At 46.1% G+C, this 20,820-nt stretch overlaps 1 protein-coding gene and 1 long non-coding RNA gene across 5 annotated transcripts in view; one reads left to right on the top strand and one right to left on the bottom strand.

Moving 5' to 3' along the window:
* The window catches only part of ISM1 (isthmin 1), a 91,514-nt gene that overhangs the window by 4,856 nt on the left and 65,838 nt on the right, over positions 1-20,820 (bottom strand). For 2 of the 4 annotated variants that reach the window (XM_073792651.1, XM_073792650.1), the window contains exons 3-5: positions 17,515-17,779; positions 9,466-9,609; positions 5,543-5,659 (exon numbers count right to left, since the gene is read on the bottom strand). In XM_073792651.1, coding sequence (XP_073648752.1) covers positions 5,543-5,659; positions 9,466-9,609; positions 17,515-17,779 — 526 coding nt within the window. Of the gene's footprint in view, positions 1-5,542; positions 5,660-8,603; positions 8,668-9,465; positions 9,610-17,514; positions 17,780-20,820 lie in introns of all 4 variants that reach the window. The other 2 variants (XM_019941425.3, XM_073792652.1) reach the window with 2 other exon arrangements.
* On the top strand, positions 13,397-17,867 carry LOC141276516 (uncharacterized). Its single transcript, XR_012326210.1, has 3 exons — positions 13,397-13,549; positions 16,752-16,884; positions 17,749-17,867. It is a non-coding gene; the product is annotated as an uncharacterized lncRNA (long non-coding RNA).

A 20,820-nucleotide genomic window follows, 5' to 3' on the forward strand; every position in this document is an offset into this window, starting at 1 on the left:
CATTGTATTTCCTTCATTAAAATTTTTTTGGAAAGATATGATATTATTACCCCTAAGTTTTAGTAGGCATCTACAAAAATAGGAGGATAATTAAACCATATTTTCTATGTTTTCCTAGATAACCGTAACCCCACTATCACCCATAACAAAACGAACAATAATTCAGAGGGCCATTTTGAATCTCCTCTCCAAATAAGCGATGAGTGGCGGAGAATGCCTCAAAGGGATATTTGTAGGACTAAGTTTTATTTCTGCCACTCACTGACTGGTTTAAACTAGGCTAGTGGCCTAACTTCTTAACCTTAGGCAGGAAAGAGTTAACAACCGATACCTGCAAATCCCTGTGATAAGAGGTCTCAGAGAGGAAGAGGCTGGTGGTCCCTGCTTTTAGGGAATTTAATATTTAGGCCAGAGGGCACTGACCTATAGACTTTGAGCCAGAACCTGCCCCAAGAAGTGTGTAGTGTTTGGCCTTAACAGTATTAAAAAATATGGAATTAATTGCCAACGTTTAAGAATTATGTGATTCCACTGGTTAATGTAGATTCCTGGTTTCATTTGAAAATCCCAAAGATAGGTTGACGTCAGTCCTGCATTGCCTTGTGAACAGGTAACCAGTGACCACGCCTTGGTCAAGACAGGAGGTCCCTAGTTCCCCACAGTCTCTACCTGATCCCGTCACTCATGGGTGTTTGCTCTTGGTCCCTTAGTCATGAGAGTTCAGAACCTCTGGTTTAGTGAATGTCTCAGTTTGTATTTTCCCAGACCCTGAGACAAAGATGCCAGTGAAAATGGTTCTTTGGGAAGTGATTCTGGGAAACACCAGCAGGGAGCATGGAGGTGGGACAGGGAAGGGAGGGTGGCAATATGGGATGTGGATCAAACAAGCAACCACTGTAGAAACTGCAGCATCTTCCCCTTGGACCTCGGAAACCCACCCAGTGACAGGGTGGAACTTTACCCAAGCCCCGTGATTCTGGGAAACAGCCAAGGTTAAGACTTTCCCCCGCCCTTGTGCATTCTGGAAAACCACTTACTGTAAGAACCCTCTTCCCCACAGGACTTGATAAGACTCACAGCTGCTGCCTTGTTTACCTATGACAAAACCAGACACAGACCCTCCAGATTCCCTTTCTTGGTCTCATAAACGATTAGCTAAACTGCTCATCCCCAATCAGAACAAAATGCATCCCAACTAAACTTTAGTTAATATTCTCCCCTTCTTTCAAGCCTCTGAACTTTTTTTTTTAACTTTTTATTTTGTATTGAAGTATAGCCAATTAACAATGTTGTGACAGTTTCAGGTGCACAGCAAAGTGACTCAGCCATACATATACATGTATCCGTTCTCCCCCATACTCCCCTCCCATCCAGGCTGCCACATAACATTGAGCAGGGTTCCCTGTGCTATACAGAAGGTCCTTGCTCGTTGCCGTTTTTAGATATAGCAGTGTGTACATGTCAACCCCAAGCTCCCTAACTATCCCTTTCCTCCACCCTTCCGTCCCTGTAACCATAAGTTCATTCTATAAGTCTGTGAGTCCGTTTCTGTTTTGTAAATACGTTCATTTGTATCATTTCTTTTTAGATTCCACATATAAGCGATATCATATTATATTTCTCAAGCCCCTGAACTTTGACCTACCCTCTGCCTGGGCCAGCATATAGGCTCTCCTTAGGGGTCCCTACCGAAAATAGGCTGGTCTCAGGGCAGAACATTCTCTGATGCCCTATCTGATCTCATCAGCCTTCAATCCCACTGCCTCACGTGGCGTTCTTCTAGCCTTATTTACTCCTCTGTAAAAGAAAACCCTTTTGCCTAACCCTTGAGAGGCTTGCAGGCCTATAGACACAGTGTTTTCTCTATTGCAAATCGGCCCTTTCCCTTTTGCAATGATCCTTTGAATACAGTCTTTGAAGAGAGATGTTGTTTTTTTATTTGGCGGGATCTGGGTATTATCCACCAGTTCCCATCAATCACTGGTAGGGGGCTGCTCCTGGACTTCTGGATGACCGTGGATTCATGGGCTGGTGGCTCTGGGGGCCAGAGCACGCCGTCAGGCAAAGAACCACAGGGGCTGCTGGGGTGTAGGGACGTGGTGTGGGCAGTGGCAGGTTTCCCATCGCTTGTGGCTCAGGAAGCTGCAGCGGGTAAGATGAGCCAATACCTAAGGCTGCCCACCATGGTGGAATGTGGGGTGCGTTAAGGGGGCCAAAGCAAAAAGTCCCACCAGTGCTAAAAAGTGTCATTTCTATCAGTGCAAGTCAGGGGGTTCTTCAAGGAGTGTGTGACACTGGGCTGGCCCTGTGGCTCTTCAGGTCTGCATGGTGGCCACAAGTGTCCTGCTCAGAGCTCCTGCAAGGAAGCCTGCTGGGGGCACTTTGCTGCCTGGTGGCCTCCAGCTGTAGTGGCTGTGGAGCTGCTGTGGTTTCCACATCCAGGCTGTGCTCCCCCGGGGCTGCTCTCAGTCGATGACTGAGCCTGGTGTGGGTGCTGCCCGACGGGGGACCCCTTTGTCAGGCAGCCTTTGCTGGGGGGTGCCCGTTGGCATGGTCGAGACTTTCTCAAGCTGCTTTGAGGCCCTTGCTTCCCAGTCCTCCTTCCTTCCCTCCCTCCCTTTGCAGGGGTCAGGCCTGCATCTTGGTCTGAAAGCCTTCCCTGCCTACTTCTGCTGCTTCCCCTCTATCCTTCCCGGGCGCTTCCCCAGTGAATCTCTTGAATGTCCAATCCCATCTCAGAAGGCTGGACCTGACTCAGACTACATACAAGAGCAGAGATGGGGCCGGGCGAGGGGAAGGCCATCCAGGTTGGTATTAACTGTGCAAACCACAGTTAAGCAGAAGAAGTCTGGGGGCAGGGTGCATGTTCAGTTTCCCTGGAGCAGAGGATATAGGGAAGGACGGTTGTTAGTGTCAGGTCATGGGGTCTTCAGTGTGGTTCAGGCTCGTTTCAGAGGGCACTAGGGAACCACTGAAGGTTTCTGAGTGACAGTGAGCTCTTCACTGAGCTATGCAGTAGGAAGAAAGATTCAGTGCTGATGCCAGTTTTAAGAGTCCAGGTGAGACACTCTGGGAGGGAACAGCTGGTGAGATCAAGAGTAGTCGGGGAGGTAGGGCTGCCAGGCCTTGGTGGGCTTGGGGGGAAGGGACGAAGGGATCAGAAGTGACTCTCCAGCTCTGACCCAGGTGCCTGGGAGGCTGGTGGTGTCATGAGTGAAAATCAAACGATCGGGCTCGCGGGGCAGCTTGCAGGGGTGCTCAGGTTTCTCTTGAGGGATATGAGAAAGGGAGAGCTGGGGCACCTCCCAGGAGCTTGGAAAGGCCTGGTCTAAGATGAAACACCTGGGCTCTTGTGCCAGACTGCCTGGGATCGAATCCCAACTCAAGTATTTAGTGGCTCTGTGACCCTGAGCAAGGTATTCTACCTCACTGTGCTTCAGTTTTCTCATCTCTAAACTGGGTATAAAAATTACACCGATCTCAAAAAGTGCAATGAGGATTAAACCAGAGGGAAAGCAGGGAGTACACAGAACGGGGTTGAGGATGCTGCCTGCGGGGGTGGGCTGAGTGCTATGATTCCACCCCTGAGAGTCCCTGACTGAGCAGTTGCATAGAGATTGGAGGGTCCATCCTGGGAAGTATGTGTCTGCAAAGCCAGTGGGGGTCTCCCTCAGAGGGCAGAGTTTTCAGAAACAAAATTCAGCGAGGTCCCAGAAAATAGCTTTGTATTTTTCCTCCAGAGTAGAAGGTCATCATAATTCATGTACAGGACATAGGTCCTTCGACTTATATTTTATCAAATTTACATGGAGTATTCAGTGTGAATGTTCTCAGTGTTTTACAAGTATTAACTCATTTCACTCTAAAATAGGTCTAGGAGGTAGGCACCATTACCTTAGACCATTTTACAGATCAGAAAACTGAGGCAGAAGTAGGTTAAGAAACTTGACCTTGTGCTAGTCAAGCTTTTCTCATCTCTGCTGGGCATCTTCCGTTTGTCCTTCTACATCCTTATTCCACATTTTTCCTTGCCATGGAAGGCTGCCCTGTATGCACCAGATCTGTGGGCTCCCTGAGCCCTGGTTTCTAATTGGGGTGAGCCAATGGGAGGACCGGGTGAGGGACCAGAGGGAGGGAGGAGCAAAGTCAGGGTATTGTTCCCAAGGCTCCTCCCTCACTGTTACAAGTTAGCTACTTCCTTCTGGGAGCTGGAAGTGCTGTCAGGCAGCCCTCTCTACACAGTGGCTCTGGGAACCAATCCTTCCCCTGGTCCCTTCAGGCCAGTGGGAGGTAAGGGCTCCCCACGCTTGCCAGCCCCAGGGTTCTGTACAAGCCCTTCTTGGTTTCCATCTACCTGCTCACACCTTTGCCAAAAGGCCCTCATCAAATGCTCCTCTATTACCTGATCTGCGTGTGAGCCTTGTCTGTTCCTGCCCAGAACCTGCCTGACCCACCATCCCCCCTCATCCCTGTGTGTTCTCAGCTGCCCATTGGGTGCAGCTGGTCCCATTCCCTGTGAAAGGGCAAATAGCTGCCTGCCTGTGGGGTGAGATATGGGGAGGTCTGAGACACTCTCTTCCCCAAAAGCCCATCTTGTTGTTTTATCATTTTATGCAAAATTCCCACATGTAGTCTTTAATTTTGTTTTTTTTTTTTTTTGGTCAAACGCATTGTGTGTGCAGAAGGCTTCTACTAACGTTTTGGTTGCATGTGAAGGACTGTGATGGAAACCCCGGGCAACAGAATTTCCAAACTGACTCCAGTGTGGCTGAGGAGGGCAGAGTGAAGAGGTGAGGAAAGGGCTTTGTGGGGGTGGCAAAAAGAAATGGGGCAGAAGGAGTCTTATTGTTCTGTAATATAGAATTACATCCAGAAGCACGTGGAGCTATTTTTATTCATCAAGCTTCCCCCTTGCTGAACAGACACTTTCAATTTTGTTGGGTCCACGTTCAGTGTACTTGAGCTAGCATTTTCGAGCAGATGAGTAGCAGGGTGTACCAAAGGGTTACGAAAGATTCCCATGGCGGGGAGTGAGATGGGGGAGGCATAATGTCGAGAAAGTTCCCGTTCTCTTCCTTCCTCCCCCCGTCCTTCTGCTGGAAAACTGACATCACCATTTCTTGATTTTACTGGGGACACTGGGCGAGAGTTGGGAGAAGAGATGCCCTGAGGCTCGAGGCCCGAGTGTGGACGGATCCCGAGCTAGGGGCAGGACGCCCCACCCACGTGCTATGGAGGCTGTGTGGCTGGCGTGGCAGCTACAGCAGGGCTGCTGGGCTCCATCTGGTGCAGGAGGAATGGGGCGGCTGCTCTCTCTTGCTTGGTGTATATTCAGCGAGCAAGAAGTATGCTGAGAAAATTGGACCCCATAAGAGGAAAACGAAACATTTAAATGAATCCAAGGATGACACGGCAAAGGCAGAAGGAATCTCCAAAATGCTAGATCAATATTTGGATAGAAAAGCAAAAAAAAAAAAAAAAAAAACAATATTTGGATAGAAAAGCAAAAAAAAAAAAAAAAAACAAAAACACCTTTCCTTACCAACTTCGAACAGTTTGGTGGCATTAAACTCTTCACTTCCCGCAAGCAGACTCACTTCGGTGGCAGCTGTCCTGAAGGTGTCTTCGATACCTAAACACAGACAGGAGCTCATTTTCCCTAGTTATATGGAAAAAGTCAGCCCTCCACCCCACCCCACCCCCTCCCCACTGGCAAATAAAAAAAACAAATACACTTGAATAAAGCCTTTTTTGTATCCATTACTACTCATGGGCAGAAACTTGCCAACAGAGGAAACAGTAAAAAGTAGGTATAGAGCGTAAAATATATTAAAACTCCAGATACCATTTGCAGCATGAAATCCAATCCAAAAGTGCCTGAATGTGCCTAAGGAACTCATTCCTTGGGCCTAGGAATGGGATTTTGGGCGGTGCGGGATACGCGTCAGGATGGCTGTCTATCTAGAGGTGTCAGGATGGCAAACTAAACTAGAGACTGTAGAGCGTAGTGGTTAACAACTTGTCTCGTGGTCAACACCAGTCTTAAGGACTGATTCACTGGGTCCAAATCATTACTAGCTGTGTGACCTTGGGCAAGCCCTGGAACATCTGTGTGACTCAGTTTTCACATCCGTAAATGGGGAGGACCAATGACCCACCTCATAGTGCTGAATGAATTAAATGAGTTATGTGTGAAGAAAGCACATAGAGTACCAAGTGGTAAGTGTTGGCTGACATTTTCCCCTTGAACATTTGTCTAGTTCATTTTGAGGATACAGCAGTCCATAGCTAAAGACCAGATCTCTCATATGCTGGGACTTTTAGCATTGCTGATGATGTTTCAAAAAGAATAAGCTGGGGGAGCGATGAATTGGGATTAGCAAATGCAAACTATTATATATAGAATGGATAAACAGCAAGGTCTTACTGTGTAGCACAGGGAACTATATTCAATATCCTGTGATAAACCATAACGGAAAAGAATATGAAAAAGAATGTATATATATGTATAACTGAGTCACTTTGCTGTACAGCAGAAGTTAACACAACATTGTAAATCAACTATACTTGAATGAAATAAATTTTTTAAAAAAACCCAAATTCAACGTTGAAAAGAAAAAGAATAACCTGGGCTTGTTATTACTTGCTCTGAGCAACTGAACCTAGCTTGCCTCAAACTTCCTGGCTCTCTCCTTTCCTCAAATGACCACCCCCACCCAGGCTTCCTTTGCAAACAGGAATCTCCTGCAGATGGGGCCAGTCAGGAGAGAGAGGAGCAGTGGAACGTGCTATTTGTTGGAGAACCTTGACTGTCTTGCTAAGCATGGGTTGATTTCCTTTAAGGGGCTCTCTCTGGTTTTATGTGAGGCCCCTAGAACTTGTGTGGTCAGCCTAAGGGACAAACTTTTACAGTGTAATCACTGCCAGGCCAGGGAGATGGCCTGTCCCATGAGTTTTTCCAGTAGAGCTGAGAATCAAGACACCAAAAAAGGAAAGAGATCCTGCAAAAGGAGATCCTTCATGTTCAAGGGAGCCCTGAAAAGCCGGAAGAGTCAAGAGCAGAAAGGCAGAAAGGATGGAAGGAGGGCAATTTCAGATGAGAAGAAAATGTATGAACAGGGCTGCTGGCCACGCTGCTCTCAGTAGTGAGAGAAAACGAGAAGGAAACATTCAAAATGGCGGCAGGGAAGATACCTGCTATCAAGATATCTAGGTCTACTGCTTTAGGTCTGGGTGCCAGCTCTGGGACAGAAAGCAGCAACAAGCCCGCTCAAGCCCTGACATTAAATGCTGTCTGTATTCACGTGTGGCTGAGCCCGATACCCTTCCCCTTGACAGAGGTGTAAGAGTCTAATGGTTAAGAACATGGATTCTGGAATCAGACTGCCTGGATTCGAATCCCAGCTGGACCACTTGCTGCCTGTGTGACTAGGCAAGTTAGCCTGTGTGTCCCAGTTTCCACAGCTGCCAAATGAGTACCATCATCAATAGCTAGTTCATGAGGTTATTGTGAGGATTAGATGAAGTAACACATGCAAAGACCTTAGAAATTTGCTTGATACTTAAATACTCAAAAGGTCCTCCTCTTCATGAACCTCGTTATCATCTTTTTCCCGTCTTCATCTTCCCAATCTTCATCTTTATCTTCACTTTCTTTGGTTTCATCTTATCTTCATCATCATCTTCTTCTTCTCCTCCTCCTTCTCTTCTTCATTTCTTCCTGCCTTCCTCCTCTTCTCCCTTCTCATATTATTATTATTTATTGATTTCTACCCATCCAAATCCCATCCCACCAGACTTCTAACTCAGCTTCATTATGATGAACACGGGAAAGATCAGGACAAACATCTTGATGGTTGTTCCACTTTTGGAAATCCACCTGCATGGCTGACGGGGGCTAGAAATGCCTCTTTTCATACCATCAGCCCTGTTTTCTGCACACACCCCTTTGCTATCACACACATCGCCAATCTGATCTTCTCTCTCCGCAGAAATCCCTTTGCTCTTTCACTTTTTTGTTCTAAATCTCAGCCTGAGAGATTTAGAGCAGAGTTTCTAGGGGTAGAAAAAGGAAGTCTGGGGTGTGGGGTTCAAATGTTCTGCCTCTGAAATTTCTTTTGGAGGAAGCCATTTGGAGCGTGTGATTTCTTGGATGAGCCCGAGATAGTATTTTAGGCTGGTTTTCTACCTGACCATGGGGAACACATGGTAGATGGAAAACTATAGACCAAGGAGTTGGTAAACTTTTACGTAAAGGGTCAGAAAGTAATTATTTTAGGCTTTGTGGTTCACATATGGTCTTTTGTTATTGAAGTATAGTTGATTCACAATGTTGTGTTAATTTCAGATGCATAGCAAAGTGATTCAGATATATATATACAGGTATATATATACATATAATTTTCCATTATAGGTTATTACAAGATATTGAATATAATTCCCTGTGCTATACAGTAGGTCCTTGTTGTTTATCTATTTATATATAGTAGTTTGTATCTGTTAATGCCAAATTCCTAATTTATCCCTCCCTGTTGGTAACTGTAAGTTTGCTTTCTATGTCTCCGAGTCTATTTTTGTTTTGTAAATAAGTTCATTTCACATACGGTCTTGGTTGCATATTCTTCCTCCTCTTCTCTCTCTTCTTCCTCTTCTTCCTTCTTCATAACCCTTTAAAAATGTGTGGGCCATACTGACATGGGCCGTGGTTTGATAACTACTGCTATAGACACAATTATTTTTCACCCCAATATGGCCTCTCACCAAGTTTGTAATTAGTTAAGTTTTCAAAACACTGACAATGCAGTTTAAAGTGATACTTAACTGCCAAGTTGCCCCAGTTTGCTCCCTCTGGAGCCTTCAGCAACTCTCAGGCTAACACATGGTTTTTCTGTAGACGGCCATTAAGCCTCTGGTCCTGGCTTCCTTATTAGACCATGAACACCTGTCTTCATGTGTCTCTTCAAGGTACAACCCACCCCACAACAAAGGCTCAAATTAACCAGAATCCCTCCTTTAAATTAAGTACATGGTGGCATTGTCTTCTAAGTCACAGTTACTGCAATTGTGTATAAGGCTCAGAAAATCCATCTTTTCATCCACTAAGCTCATTACTCGTCTCTTGTCCCAGTCCAGTCAGAATTCTTAGGAAAATAGTTGCCCTGTAGGAAGTCAATTTCTATTAGTTTTAAAATATAAACTAAAAGCTTCCCCAGACTCACAGATATAGAGAACAAATTAGTGGTTACCAGTGGGGGGGGCAATATAGGGGTTGAGGGGTGGTAGGTACAAACTATTGGGTATAAGCTAAGCTACAGGGATATATTGTATACAACATGCGGAATATAGCTAATATTTTGTAATAACTGTAAATGGAGTGTAACCCTTAAAAATTGTATTAAAAGATAAAACAATAAAATAAAAAAAAGCTGCCCTTTAATGTGGAGCCACACCCCTGCGTAAACCCACCTGGGCAGTTTGGACGGTCACACGTCCTAGATTCGGTTGCAGTGCACGCATAGCCACAAGACCTGGTCCGTTTCTGGTTGCCGTTCCCACAGGTGACGCTGCAAACAGACCAGAGACTCCAGTCTCCCTCACCGTCTGTGGAATCTGGAACGGAACCAGGGAGGTGGTCACCAGCCTTCGCCAAAGAGTCCCCAAATCTCCCCCATTGAACTGCCAGCCAACTGTCCATTTCTGACGTTCCCACTGTTAGAGGGGGCCAGATGCCAGCTGGAGTCAAAAGCCTATGGCTCCAGGGTTCATTTTAGGGATTAGCTTAGTAATGGCAGGGACTCTGTCTGAGGTTTTGGGCACATGGCCAGGGCCTGCCCCCTAGAAGGTGCCCAGTAAGTGCTTGTTGAGAATGTGTACATTCACAGAGTATGGAGCCATGGAATAATATGGTAGGGATTTTCCAAAATGACCACCATCAGTTCCTTCACACACAAAGTGAGGAGTCACACAAAGGGCCCCCAAAACACTACACATGGGAATGAAGCCTTCCTGGACCTTCCAGGCACTTCTCAGTGGACAGCTGATGCCATTGGCAGTAGAAGAGATGCCCAGTGGGGCCCCACCTGAACTCCTAAGCCACAGAATCATGAGAAATAATACACTGCTGATGTTTTAGTCACCAAATTTTGGAATGGTTTGTTATGCAGCAGTAGATAACTGATACATAATGGTAAAGCTAGAAATGGTCCTTGAGGTCATCACTCAACATCCATTCAACAAATACTGAGCCCCTATTATGTGCCAGGCACAAATCAGGGTATGTGAAATATATCATTAAATAAAGCTTTCAAAGATCTCTGCCCTGTGGTACTGATATTTTTGTGAGAAGATTCAGACAATAATCAATAAACACAAAAAAGTGAGTAAATTATACAATATATCAGAAATCGATGAGTGGTATGGATAAAGGAGAAGTGGACCAGACTAGGGGGGCCTGGGAATGTGAGAGCCGTGAGAGAGGTTGGTATGTTATCTAGACTAACTTCCTCTTTTTAAAAGTAAGGAAACTAAGTCCTGGAGTGCTTGGGTGACCCATTCAAGGCCATAAGGGTAAGAGGAAGGAAAGCTTGGGCCCTGGTGCTAAATCCTTCATCTCTAAAGCTTGACCTTTTCTGCAGCAACTCCCCTCTGAACTACTTTTTCCTGCTTTATCCAAATCTTCAGACTTGGGGCCTCTGCCAGGGCCAAGCACAGAGCCCCAGACATGTGCATCGCAGGGAAGGGGTCCGCTCTGCTCAGAACAGGTCGTGGTGATCGTTATTACTTAGGTCTGGCAAGAATGCAGTCCACACATGCTTCTACCTGAAACTTGGGCCCCGTGCCAGGCTCCCAGCCCGTCGTTTACAGGGTGATCACTCTGAACGCGGCTCAGGCAAACCCAGGGCCACCAAGTCTCAGCCCATCATGCAAAGTTGGTGGGGGGATTCCTGGTCCTCTTTCCTAACCCAGAGCCAAGAGTCTGCTCACACCTCACCTGCTCCCAGGGGCCCCATCCCTTTCTCCCCACTTCCCAAAAGGGAGTTTTCCAAACTTTGATTTCTTTCTAAGACATGGTTTTCCAACCACAGGGACAAGCAGATGTTTGAAACTACTGCCTCGTGTGAGGGAAGTGGGCCTGCTTCTCCCCATCAGCTGCCTCCGTCTCTCCCATCTCCTCCTGGGCATCAACGCAGTGGAACTGGACAGACCGCTGAGGAGGGGGCCGTGGCTACTCCCTCCCAGACCTCTTGGTAAACTCTCCGAGAACACGAGGGATGTGCCTGGAACAATCACAGGATAGCACTCCTGTCAGCCAGTGTAGCCATGTGTAGCGGGTTATACGCACACGTGAACACACTCAGAGCCTCCCGTGTGAATCACCCGTACCAGATTTTGTTAAAGGGAACAACCACCACACCAAAAAGTCACCATAAAGATGGTACTGTTCTTAGACTCATAAGAAGGGGGCCGTGGGTCAGTCGGAAAAAGCTGATTAAGTCACACAGGTAGAGTCCCTGTCACCTGTGGGGTGGGTACCGGCCTAAGACATGATCCAATGATGCCAAGAGGTGTCCTGCTTGGCTCAGTAGAAGCAACGGGGCCTCAACTATCTAGAAATTTCTGGCGACCTTTCCCCCCGGTGCAATAATTTTGGGAAATATCGTCCCTGAACTTTGAGATTTTAGCATTAAACACACCATTTTGGAATCTCTGCCGGAGGTAATGTCTTGTTTTGGTTTCTTGGATCTGAATTACTGAATGCTAATACTGTGTCTGATGATGTGAAAAATGACTTGCGTAATTCTTCTCCCTGTATCCACCCCCTTGGTTACTACCTTTTCACACCAACCCCAGTCTAGGCCATGTGACTTGCTCTGGCCAATGAGAAAATAGCAAATATAATGCAAACAGAGGCTAGAAAAGTGCTTGTGCATTAGGGCTTGCCTTCTCACTGTAGAGAAGTGAGACCAAAACCTCAGTCTTCCACGCTAGCCTGGACTCGCGTCCTGGAGGGTGAGGGACCAGAAGGAGAGAGGCCCAGATATCATCCCAGCACCCCCTGCTGTCCAGCTGGGACCCCATCATTGTGAACGAAGCCATGCTAAACCGCACAGCCCCAGCGAAGCCAGCCCTGGGCAGAACAGCAGGTCCAGAAAATCTGCAGACTCTTGAGAGAGAAGACATTTGTTCTTTCAAGCCACTAAATTTTAGGGGCGGTTTCTAAAGCGGCAAAAGCTAACTGTCACAAATACACTATAACCACCCTCCCTATGCTATGCTCTCTGGATGGCTAGCAGACCCTGGAACCATGACAGATTTATTACTTCACTAAGTGGCTGTCTCCATGTCTTTATTTATTTATTAATTTTTTTTTTCTTTTTAAAGATCCAAATCGCATTTAATGAGATTAAAAACGACTAAACCTGAGGTTTATTATTTTTTTTTAATGGATAGGATTAATGGCAGATTCAACACGGCCAAAAAAAAAAAAAAGATTGGTAAACTTTAAGACATAACGATAGAAACTATCCAAAATGAAACGGGGAGAAGGATTAAAATGAACAGAGCATTGCTGAATTGTGGAAGAACCTAAAGCATCGAATACACATGTAATTATAGTCCCCAAAGTGGGAGGGCAGGGGTGGAAGTGGGGGTAATAGAAAAAATATTTGAAGAAATAATGGCCCCAAATTTCCCCAATATAATGGAAACTGTAGACCTACAGATCCAAGAAATGCAACAAACCCCTAGCACAAGAAACATGGAAAAGACCACACCAAGGCCATGTCTTTATTTTAAATGCTCACAAAGTCATTTATTTTCCAAACATTTTAAAATACTGGTCCCCCAAAGTTAGGCACAGAACATGTATACAGCCACACGGCTGATCATTTCTATTGGGCTAGCAACGAAGTGAAACAACCTCTCGGGGAAAAGTGGGCACGTCAGCCCTTTCTCTGGAAGTGTCTGTGGCATACAGCCCCCGACAAACACCCCATCCAAGCCCCTCCTCGTGGGAATTTCTATTTGTTTAATGTGTTTGCGGGAGAGAAAGGGAATTTCTGACTGGGGGACAAAGCTTTGAGGGCAATATTCCTTTCTGCTATAATAAAATAAGCCTGTTCTCATTGGCTCACCTACCAGGGCATCACTCAGAGCAGAAGATGAACTTGAGCAGCAGTACTTACAAAGATGACAACAAAGACAGCAGAAAACAGTCCCTGTGAACATTTCCGTGGTGCTTAGACAGACCCTATCTGTGACATCAAAGAGCTTTGTGAGGGCAGAGAACAACCCACAGGGCAGTGGGCTGAGGGCCGGGTTACAGGGATGTTTGAAATTTTACAGTGGTCATTATATACTTTCAGGGCACTACAGTTCTGTGGGCCAGTTATAGTGTTTGGGCAACTGAAGTGACTTGGGTCTTGGCTCGGCCACTGGAAAGCCTCTACCCTAATCCTAGATGATAGTGGCTGCCAGTTATTGAGGGCCTGTCCTTAACCAGCTCCTCTGTCAACACACCCTGATTGAACTCCTATAACAATCCTGCAAGGTAGGTAGAAACACTCTCCTTTTATGGATAAGGAAACTGAGGCTCAGAGAGGTTAAGGTACTTGATTAAGGTCACACAGCTCAAACTTGGCAGAGCTGGGAGTAGATCTGAGATCTGCCCACTTTGGCCATATCCTGTTATTCCAGCAACTTTGATTCCGGCCCTAGCAGCCCTTCCTTAAGATACTCACTTATGTGGCCATAATTTAACGTTACAAAGAAAAACCCTTGCAAAAAATCACTGTGGGATCTTTTAAAATAAGACCATGACCCATCAGAGAATTGCAAAGGACTGAGTCCCAGCCCACACTAAGCCGTGTCCATCTGATTTCATGATGCAGGTTATTCAGAGCAATCTGGGGAATGGTATACTACTATTTGAAAGAAAAATATTTATTTGGACTCTTTCTTTGCCCTGGATGATACCTTAAGTATCTCAAACACATACGGTCCAAAGTTGAGCAGACTCAATCACAAATTCGGTCTAACTATCTTCTGTTGTGTATTTTATAATTTATTCTACAGATGCTGTTATGTTCTACTTATTCATCTACGATTTTTGGAAATACTCTTTGGCCACAGGCATTTACATTCTTATTAAAAATCCTACCTTCAAATATTTGAGATAGACATCTTCCACTAAGCCCAGTTCCTGTGGCAATTGTACCTGGTCTCAGACGAGGCAGCAAGTCCTCAGGTTCAGTGACGCGCCCTGCTTTGCCACTGCATGGACCTCACCTTCCTGGGCTGTATATTCTCTCCTTGTAACCTCCACAGCACCCGACACAGGGATAAATACTTAGAAATTGCTCTATACTTTCTTGTTGATTGAAATAAAAGAGGACTTAGCTCATCTGATGCTGTAAAGAATTCTGGAAATCCCATGTTCCCTGTGAGTCAGACTGACAAGCAGTAATTATTCATCCATGTTGCAAATGCTACTGAGTTACTGTAGCGTGTAAGCTACACACCTATGGTCTCGCTTCTAAAAGTGTGGTCCGAGGGCCAGCAGTGTCAGCTTCACCAGGGCTCCCGGCCCTTTCTGGCATCTACGGCTTCAGAAGCTGCCTTTACCAAGAGCCCCAGCTGAGTTGTGTGCACATAAAAGTCTGAGAAGCACTGCTTTAGAGGTATGATAAGGGACAAGATTTTCTTTATAAAGTAGCCATCCTGATATCTAGTCTAATGACGGTGACGTTACTAAAAGAGACTCTAAAATCATCAAAGATGGGAGTTTCCCCATGACCCAGGGATGCTGTAAGATCCAGATGCAGGGCACTCACTGCCCAGGTATTGTAGATCTAGAAAGCTGGGGTGAAGGTGGCTCTGGTAGCCACAGTAACTGCCCCAGCAGAAGCAAATTCTACCCTCAAGACTGAAATGGAGGGAGTATTCTTAATGTTCATACATTTGGCAGAATATAATCTGTAAAAGCTTTAGATGAAAAAGTTGTTTCTAAGTAGTGGTCTCCAAACTTTAGTAAGCATGAGAGTCACCTGGTGACCTTGGTTGAAAAAAGAAACAAACAAAGAAGCCAAGAAAGACCCCAGGTCTCACTCCTGCATATTCTGGTTCAGTAGAAGGACAGCAGTGACCCTTGACCTGGACTGCACATTGGAGTCACCCACAGAGCTTTAAAAAACACTGATGCTTGGGCCCCACCCCCAGAGATCCCAAGTCAATTGATCTAGAGAGAAGTCCAGCCATCGGGATTTTTAAAAGATTGCTTAGGTGCGTATGAGCAACCATACTAAGAAACACTGGTGCTTTGGACCCCACTGTTCCAGATCAGAGCCTGCTGGAGGGCTTGTTCAAACAGATTTTTGAGACCCACCCCAGAGAGTCTGATTCAGTAGGCCTGGAGTGGGGTCTGAAAATTTGCATTTCTATCATGGTCTTGGGTGTTGCTGATCAACTGGCTTGGGAGCCACACCTGGAAAACCATTGGTATATAGGGAAGGGGCTGGGGCCCAGGATGGGTGTTAAATTTTAACAGGCAAAGGAGGGATTCTGAGGTCCAGGGTCTGAGCCCCAGTCAGAGAGACCTTGTTCCATGTGGTTTGGGCAGAGAGGTTCAACTTTGGTCCTGAGCCCAGGTTCAGTTCCACCCTGACCTTTTCCTCCCATTCCTATCTTCCAATCTAACTGTCCCATTTCTAAATACACTTTACTGTCCTAAAAGATGTGCTATTTATTTATTTTTCCAGAGAGGCAGAATAACATAGTAGTTAAGAGGACAGACTCTGGACCCAGACTGTCTGAGATGGATCCTAGGTCTTGACCCTTGAGGTCAAAGTTGTTTAACTTCTCCAGGCTTCAGTTTCCCCATCTGTAAAATGGGTCCCTGCCTCAGTGAGCTGATTAAATGAGCTAATCTGTGAGAGCTGCTATGAAGAGGAACTGTGAAAGGCAGGTGCTGTAGAAAGGTTGGCTACTGTTCCCAATCCTTTGTCTTGGAAAATAAATTGGACTTCTGGGAAAGGAGAAGGTTTTACGAGCCTCCTGATTGGGTGGGGTCTGGGAGCTCTCTTTCTGCTCCCCTAGCATTTGATGTATATCTCTGCTGTGGCACCCTTTGCTCTATCAGTTAACTTTTCTCCTTTTGTCCATAGATAGGTGAGATGCTCTTTAGGGAAGGACTGTGTCTTAATCATTTTTGGATTCCCAGAACCTAGCACAGCGATGGGCATAAGACGTGTTCAATGTCAGTTGAACAACTAAATGATGTGGCTGGGAAAAAAATGGTCTTACTCTTTTGGAAGTTGCCTAGGATCATCTATTAGCAGGTAGAAACGACTCTCCAATATACAACTGGTCTTTCTGCTGAAAAATGGGGGTAAGGGTGAGAATGCAAATGGTGCTACACAAGTCATCCTCATAGAGTGTTCACTTAAGTCTGCTGAGGCTGAACCACAAGAACATCACGATGGTGGATGCATTTGTAAGATAGCAAACACTCTCATTATAACACAAGGTACACTGCCTGATTCCTCCTGAAGCCTGGCCATATGCTTTCTGAATCTGTTTCCTCTTCATCTAGGACACACAAAAACCATTTCCCAGCCTCCCTTGCATCTACGTGGGGCCATATGATGAGGTCTTGCTGATAGAATTTGAGCAGATGTGATGTGTGTCATCTCCAGGCTGAGGGGGTTAAGAGCGTGTGTGCCTTTTCTAGGTTCTATCTCTCTACTGTCTTCCAGCCAGATGCAGCGCATCCAGTGGATAATTTGCAGGCCCTCACAGTTGGTGGAGCTTCAAGATGGAAGGAGCCTGGGTCCCTGAATGACTGAGTGGAGCAGAATTCCCCCGACCCTGTCTCCCATCCCAGCTTAAGTGAGAAAAGAACTTTCATGATTTTAAGTCATTGAACTTAGAAATTGCTTGTTATCTCAACTATCCTACTCTAAAAGCAGGGGAAACTATAAGTCCCAATTTGGGGTCTTGAGATTCATTGGTGGGGAGGCCTCGCTTTGACAACTCGTGACATACATGTCCATGAGGGTTTCCAAGGGCCACTCCACTGCCTACGGTAAACATAACACAGTTGCCTGGTCAAAGGAGACAGCGGGGTACATCTCTTTTACTAAGTTGATTTTTAGTATGAATTTTTACAGTCAAACATATGAGGAAGTGAACTTGGTGATTCTGTCATTTTGGAAAAAAAGAAAAGAAAATTTTTGGGAAAAAGGAGGCAGAACCTCTAAGACCCCTAACTGAAAAAAAAAATTCTCTCCTAGGATAATTGGTATTATTTTAAAATTATAGTCTTTCCAGAAAAATGTGGCTTTGGGGGCCTCTTGGGGCTTCTGTGGACAGAGCGGACAGAGTCTGTATGAGGTCTGCCTCATTGAAGACCCAAAGCCACACACTGTAAATGGGGTTTTGTTTGGCTCCACGTCCGCTGGGCCTCATCGTCTCATTTATTCTCCGCACCAATTTTATATTACTGGGTGGTAGACTCACCATATTCTGGCTGTTCTTTGGATTCAAAAGTCCGGTGGCCTGGGGCCGGACGGTCCCACCCCCCAGGGGGGTTGAGGAAGTTGCTGTCGTCTGAGGTACTGTCGTACTTGTAGTCCTGGTCCCCGCCGTTGGCCCTTGCCAAGGACAAGGACCTCTGCCACCAGGCCCGCCAGTCGGGGGATGGGACTGACCAGCTGGGCTTATTCTCCGGATGCTGATCTTTATCTGCTTCAGAGTCAGGACCGTCCACCACCTCTATGGTGACCTGAAGAATTCAGAACAGGCCAGGGTCAATGAGGAGTCAACAGCCTCTAAGCCGGGTGACCCTTGGAAGACAGTCTGAGAGAACGGAGGGAAATGTGCGTCCCTCACAAAGGAAAGCTGAGGCCGCACGGTGACACAGAATGGAAGACCTCCAGGGACGCCCAAAGGAACGGATGCACACGGGCCTCGGGTCGGGAGGAAGCAATGCATCCCTAGGGTCCCTGATTTACGGACGACTGTGTTGCTGGGAAGCCTTTAATTCAAGGAGTAAACATGTACCGTGTATGTTCTTGAAGTGGCACAAGAATAATTATAATAAAACTGAACACTTACTGAGTACTAACTCTGCACCAGGGACTGCTTTAAAGGCTCTACATATATTAGTTTATTTAATCCTCAGAACAGCCTTATAAGGTTGGTTCTATTGATTGGCCCTTGTGGCTGCTGATCTCCAAAGATGTCCCCGGCAATTCCTCCCATTCTGGTATGTGTGTGCCACACCTCTCATCAAGAGGTGGAGTTTGTTTCCCCTCCCTTTCAGTCTGGGCTGGCCTTGTGACTCACTGTATCCAGTAGAATGTGTTAGGTGTGACAATGTGACAAGCCTTACGAGGTCTTGCAATTTCCATTTTCATTCTCTTGGCATGTTCCTACCATTATGTACAGAAGCCCAGCCTAGACCGCTGCTCACAGAGCCACCCTGTGAAGAGGCAGGGCACATAGAGGAGGACGAAGAGTCCTCTCGGTCACTGGCCAGCTCTGAGGCCCCGGTCTTGTGTGTGGGGTCATTTTGGATCCTCCAGGCCCAGTTGGGTCACCCTAGCTGATACCACGTGGAAAAGAGATGAGCTCTCCTGGCTGAGCCCTGCCCAAACTCCTGACCCACGGGACCGTGAGCAATCCAGTGGTGGTTGCTTTAAGCTATTAAGTTTTGGGATGGTTGCTAGACAGCTTTTTATAGACAGGGAAACTGGCACACAGAGAAGTTAACAACTTGTCTAAGGTCACAGAGCTAGTAACTGGCAGCCATGGGTAGTCTAGCTCCAGAGCCCACGCTCCTACCGACTTTGCCGTACTGCCTCTCAAAAAGTCAGTCACCGAGGTAGTGTCCCCTCCTGTGACCAAGTGAGCAAAGAGGCCACTGATGCTGGTGGGGGCTGGATGCCACAAGTCATGTAGAGATGTGAGCACAAGGTCCTCAAGGTCCAGGATGTCACAGCTTGAGTTTCACTCATCCCTAGTCCAGACCCAGCACACACTCCTTAACCGACCCTCAGGGTCAGAGCAGATAGTTCCAGAGTCAAGGTCAGAACTTGCTCTTGGATTTATGGAGCCTAGTTTGGAAGTCACGGGGCTGAAGGAATGCAGCTTTTTGGCTTCGAGAGACAATCAACATAGAGAAACTTGTTTAAAAAACATAATAAAAGACTCCTTGGGTTCCTTTGGCCATCGCATAGCTCTTGCAACACCCCCTGGATGAGTTATGTGCAAATGAATCAGAAACATGCGCTCCAAGTAATCAGCGCAAGATGTACTGGGCAGATGCTTTTCCAGTTTTGCCCTAACTGGACATCTGAGAGATTTGCTGACATACTCTGCCACATTGCACCAGGTCGTGCCAATCCCTGAGACAAACAGACCCTTCCTTTTGTCTTAGGAATTGGAAGGTTTGAATTCTACTTGCTTTGACATTTTAAAGAAGTTGCCCAGCTCATGGTGGGCCTGGGCTGTGGCCTTGTGTGGTCCAGACACAAAGTTAAGGGTGTGGCCTTCCATCCCAGATTATACTTGGGCTGTGGCAGGCCGAGTGCATCTCTTCCTCTAGTGTGGGATGCCTAGAAGGGCACCACTGGCTTGCTTCCATGCCATCACCATCACCCCAGTCTCATAAGCATTCCTTGCGTATTTGTAAATAATTATGGGACGTTTAGTAATCCCCGAAAAGGAAAAAAGAAAAGAAAGAATTACAGCATTTGCCTTGTATCACTGCTGTTTGCTGAAGGGATGGTTGTTGGAAAGGGACAGGGACCTGGACCCACACGCAACGCTGTAAGGGCAACGCGGAAGAAATACACAGCTGGGCTGTGCAGACCTGAGCTGGGCAGTGACACGGTGATGCCGAGCCTTTGACGACAACCTTTCTCCTCTGCAGTCCAGGCCCCCTGTGCCTGCAGACAGAACAACTGAGCCACAACAATCGTCTGCGAGGCTATTAAGGGTTTTGGAGGGCAGAAGCCGCCAAGAGTCAGGCAAGCCTGCAATTATGGTAATGAAATCAGACTCTGGGTAGGAGATAAGGGGGAATGGGCTGGACAGTTTTGGTATTCCATTTGTATCCAGACTGGAGTCAAAGGGATTGCCTAAACAAAACGTGCCCTGCAATTTCTCCAAGCTGGGAATCAAAACAATTTCATGTTTTAAGCTATTACCGTCAATATGATTTTTTTCCCCCCGCAAACTACTGCTCAGATCCAAACAAAATAGATTTGTTGCCTTGGCCAGGCAATGAGTAGCAAAATATGAATTTACTCCAAAAACTATATTGATGACTAAATCTCATCAGTTTAGAGGTTTCTTTTTCCCCTTTCATTTTTAGCCACTGCTCCAACTGAATTAAAAAATAAAACACACACACACACACACGCAAAATAAAAAACACACAAACCTTAGGATCCACCCTTCCCTGCAGTTAAGAACATGGAAACCTCATACAGACATCAAATGAAGAAATGTAATCTTGAGCCTGAAATTTCATAGGCATCCAATTAAAAAGACTTAATGAGCACGATCATGACTTCTCGAATGGTGCGGATTAGTTTTATGTTTCCTGTTGCTCTTATTATATTTACATGTTCTTTAGCATCAAAGAATCTGTTCCTAGAAATGTCTTGAACAATAATAAGTGTGATGAGCTGAAGGTGTGGTAGTGAGCACAGCAGATTTCCAAGCTGATAGATCTTACCATCTTTTTGCATCCTTAATACACAGAATTGAAGCATCTCTAGTACATCGGTTTCTTCTGGACTTTTCTGTACCATGAAT

The sequence above is a fragment of the Tursiops truncatus genome, chromosome 15 (assembly GCF_011762595.2).
Source record: "Tursiops truncatus isolate mTurTru1 chromosome 15, mTurTru1.mat.Y, whole genome shotgun sequence".
Lineage (NCBI taxonomy): Eukaryota > Metazoa > Chordata > Mammalia > Artiodactyla > Delphinidae > Tursiops > Tursiops truncatus.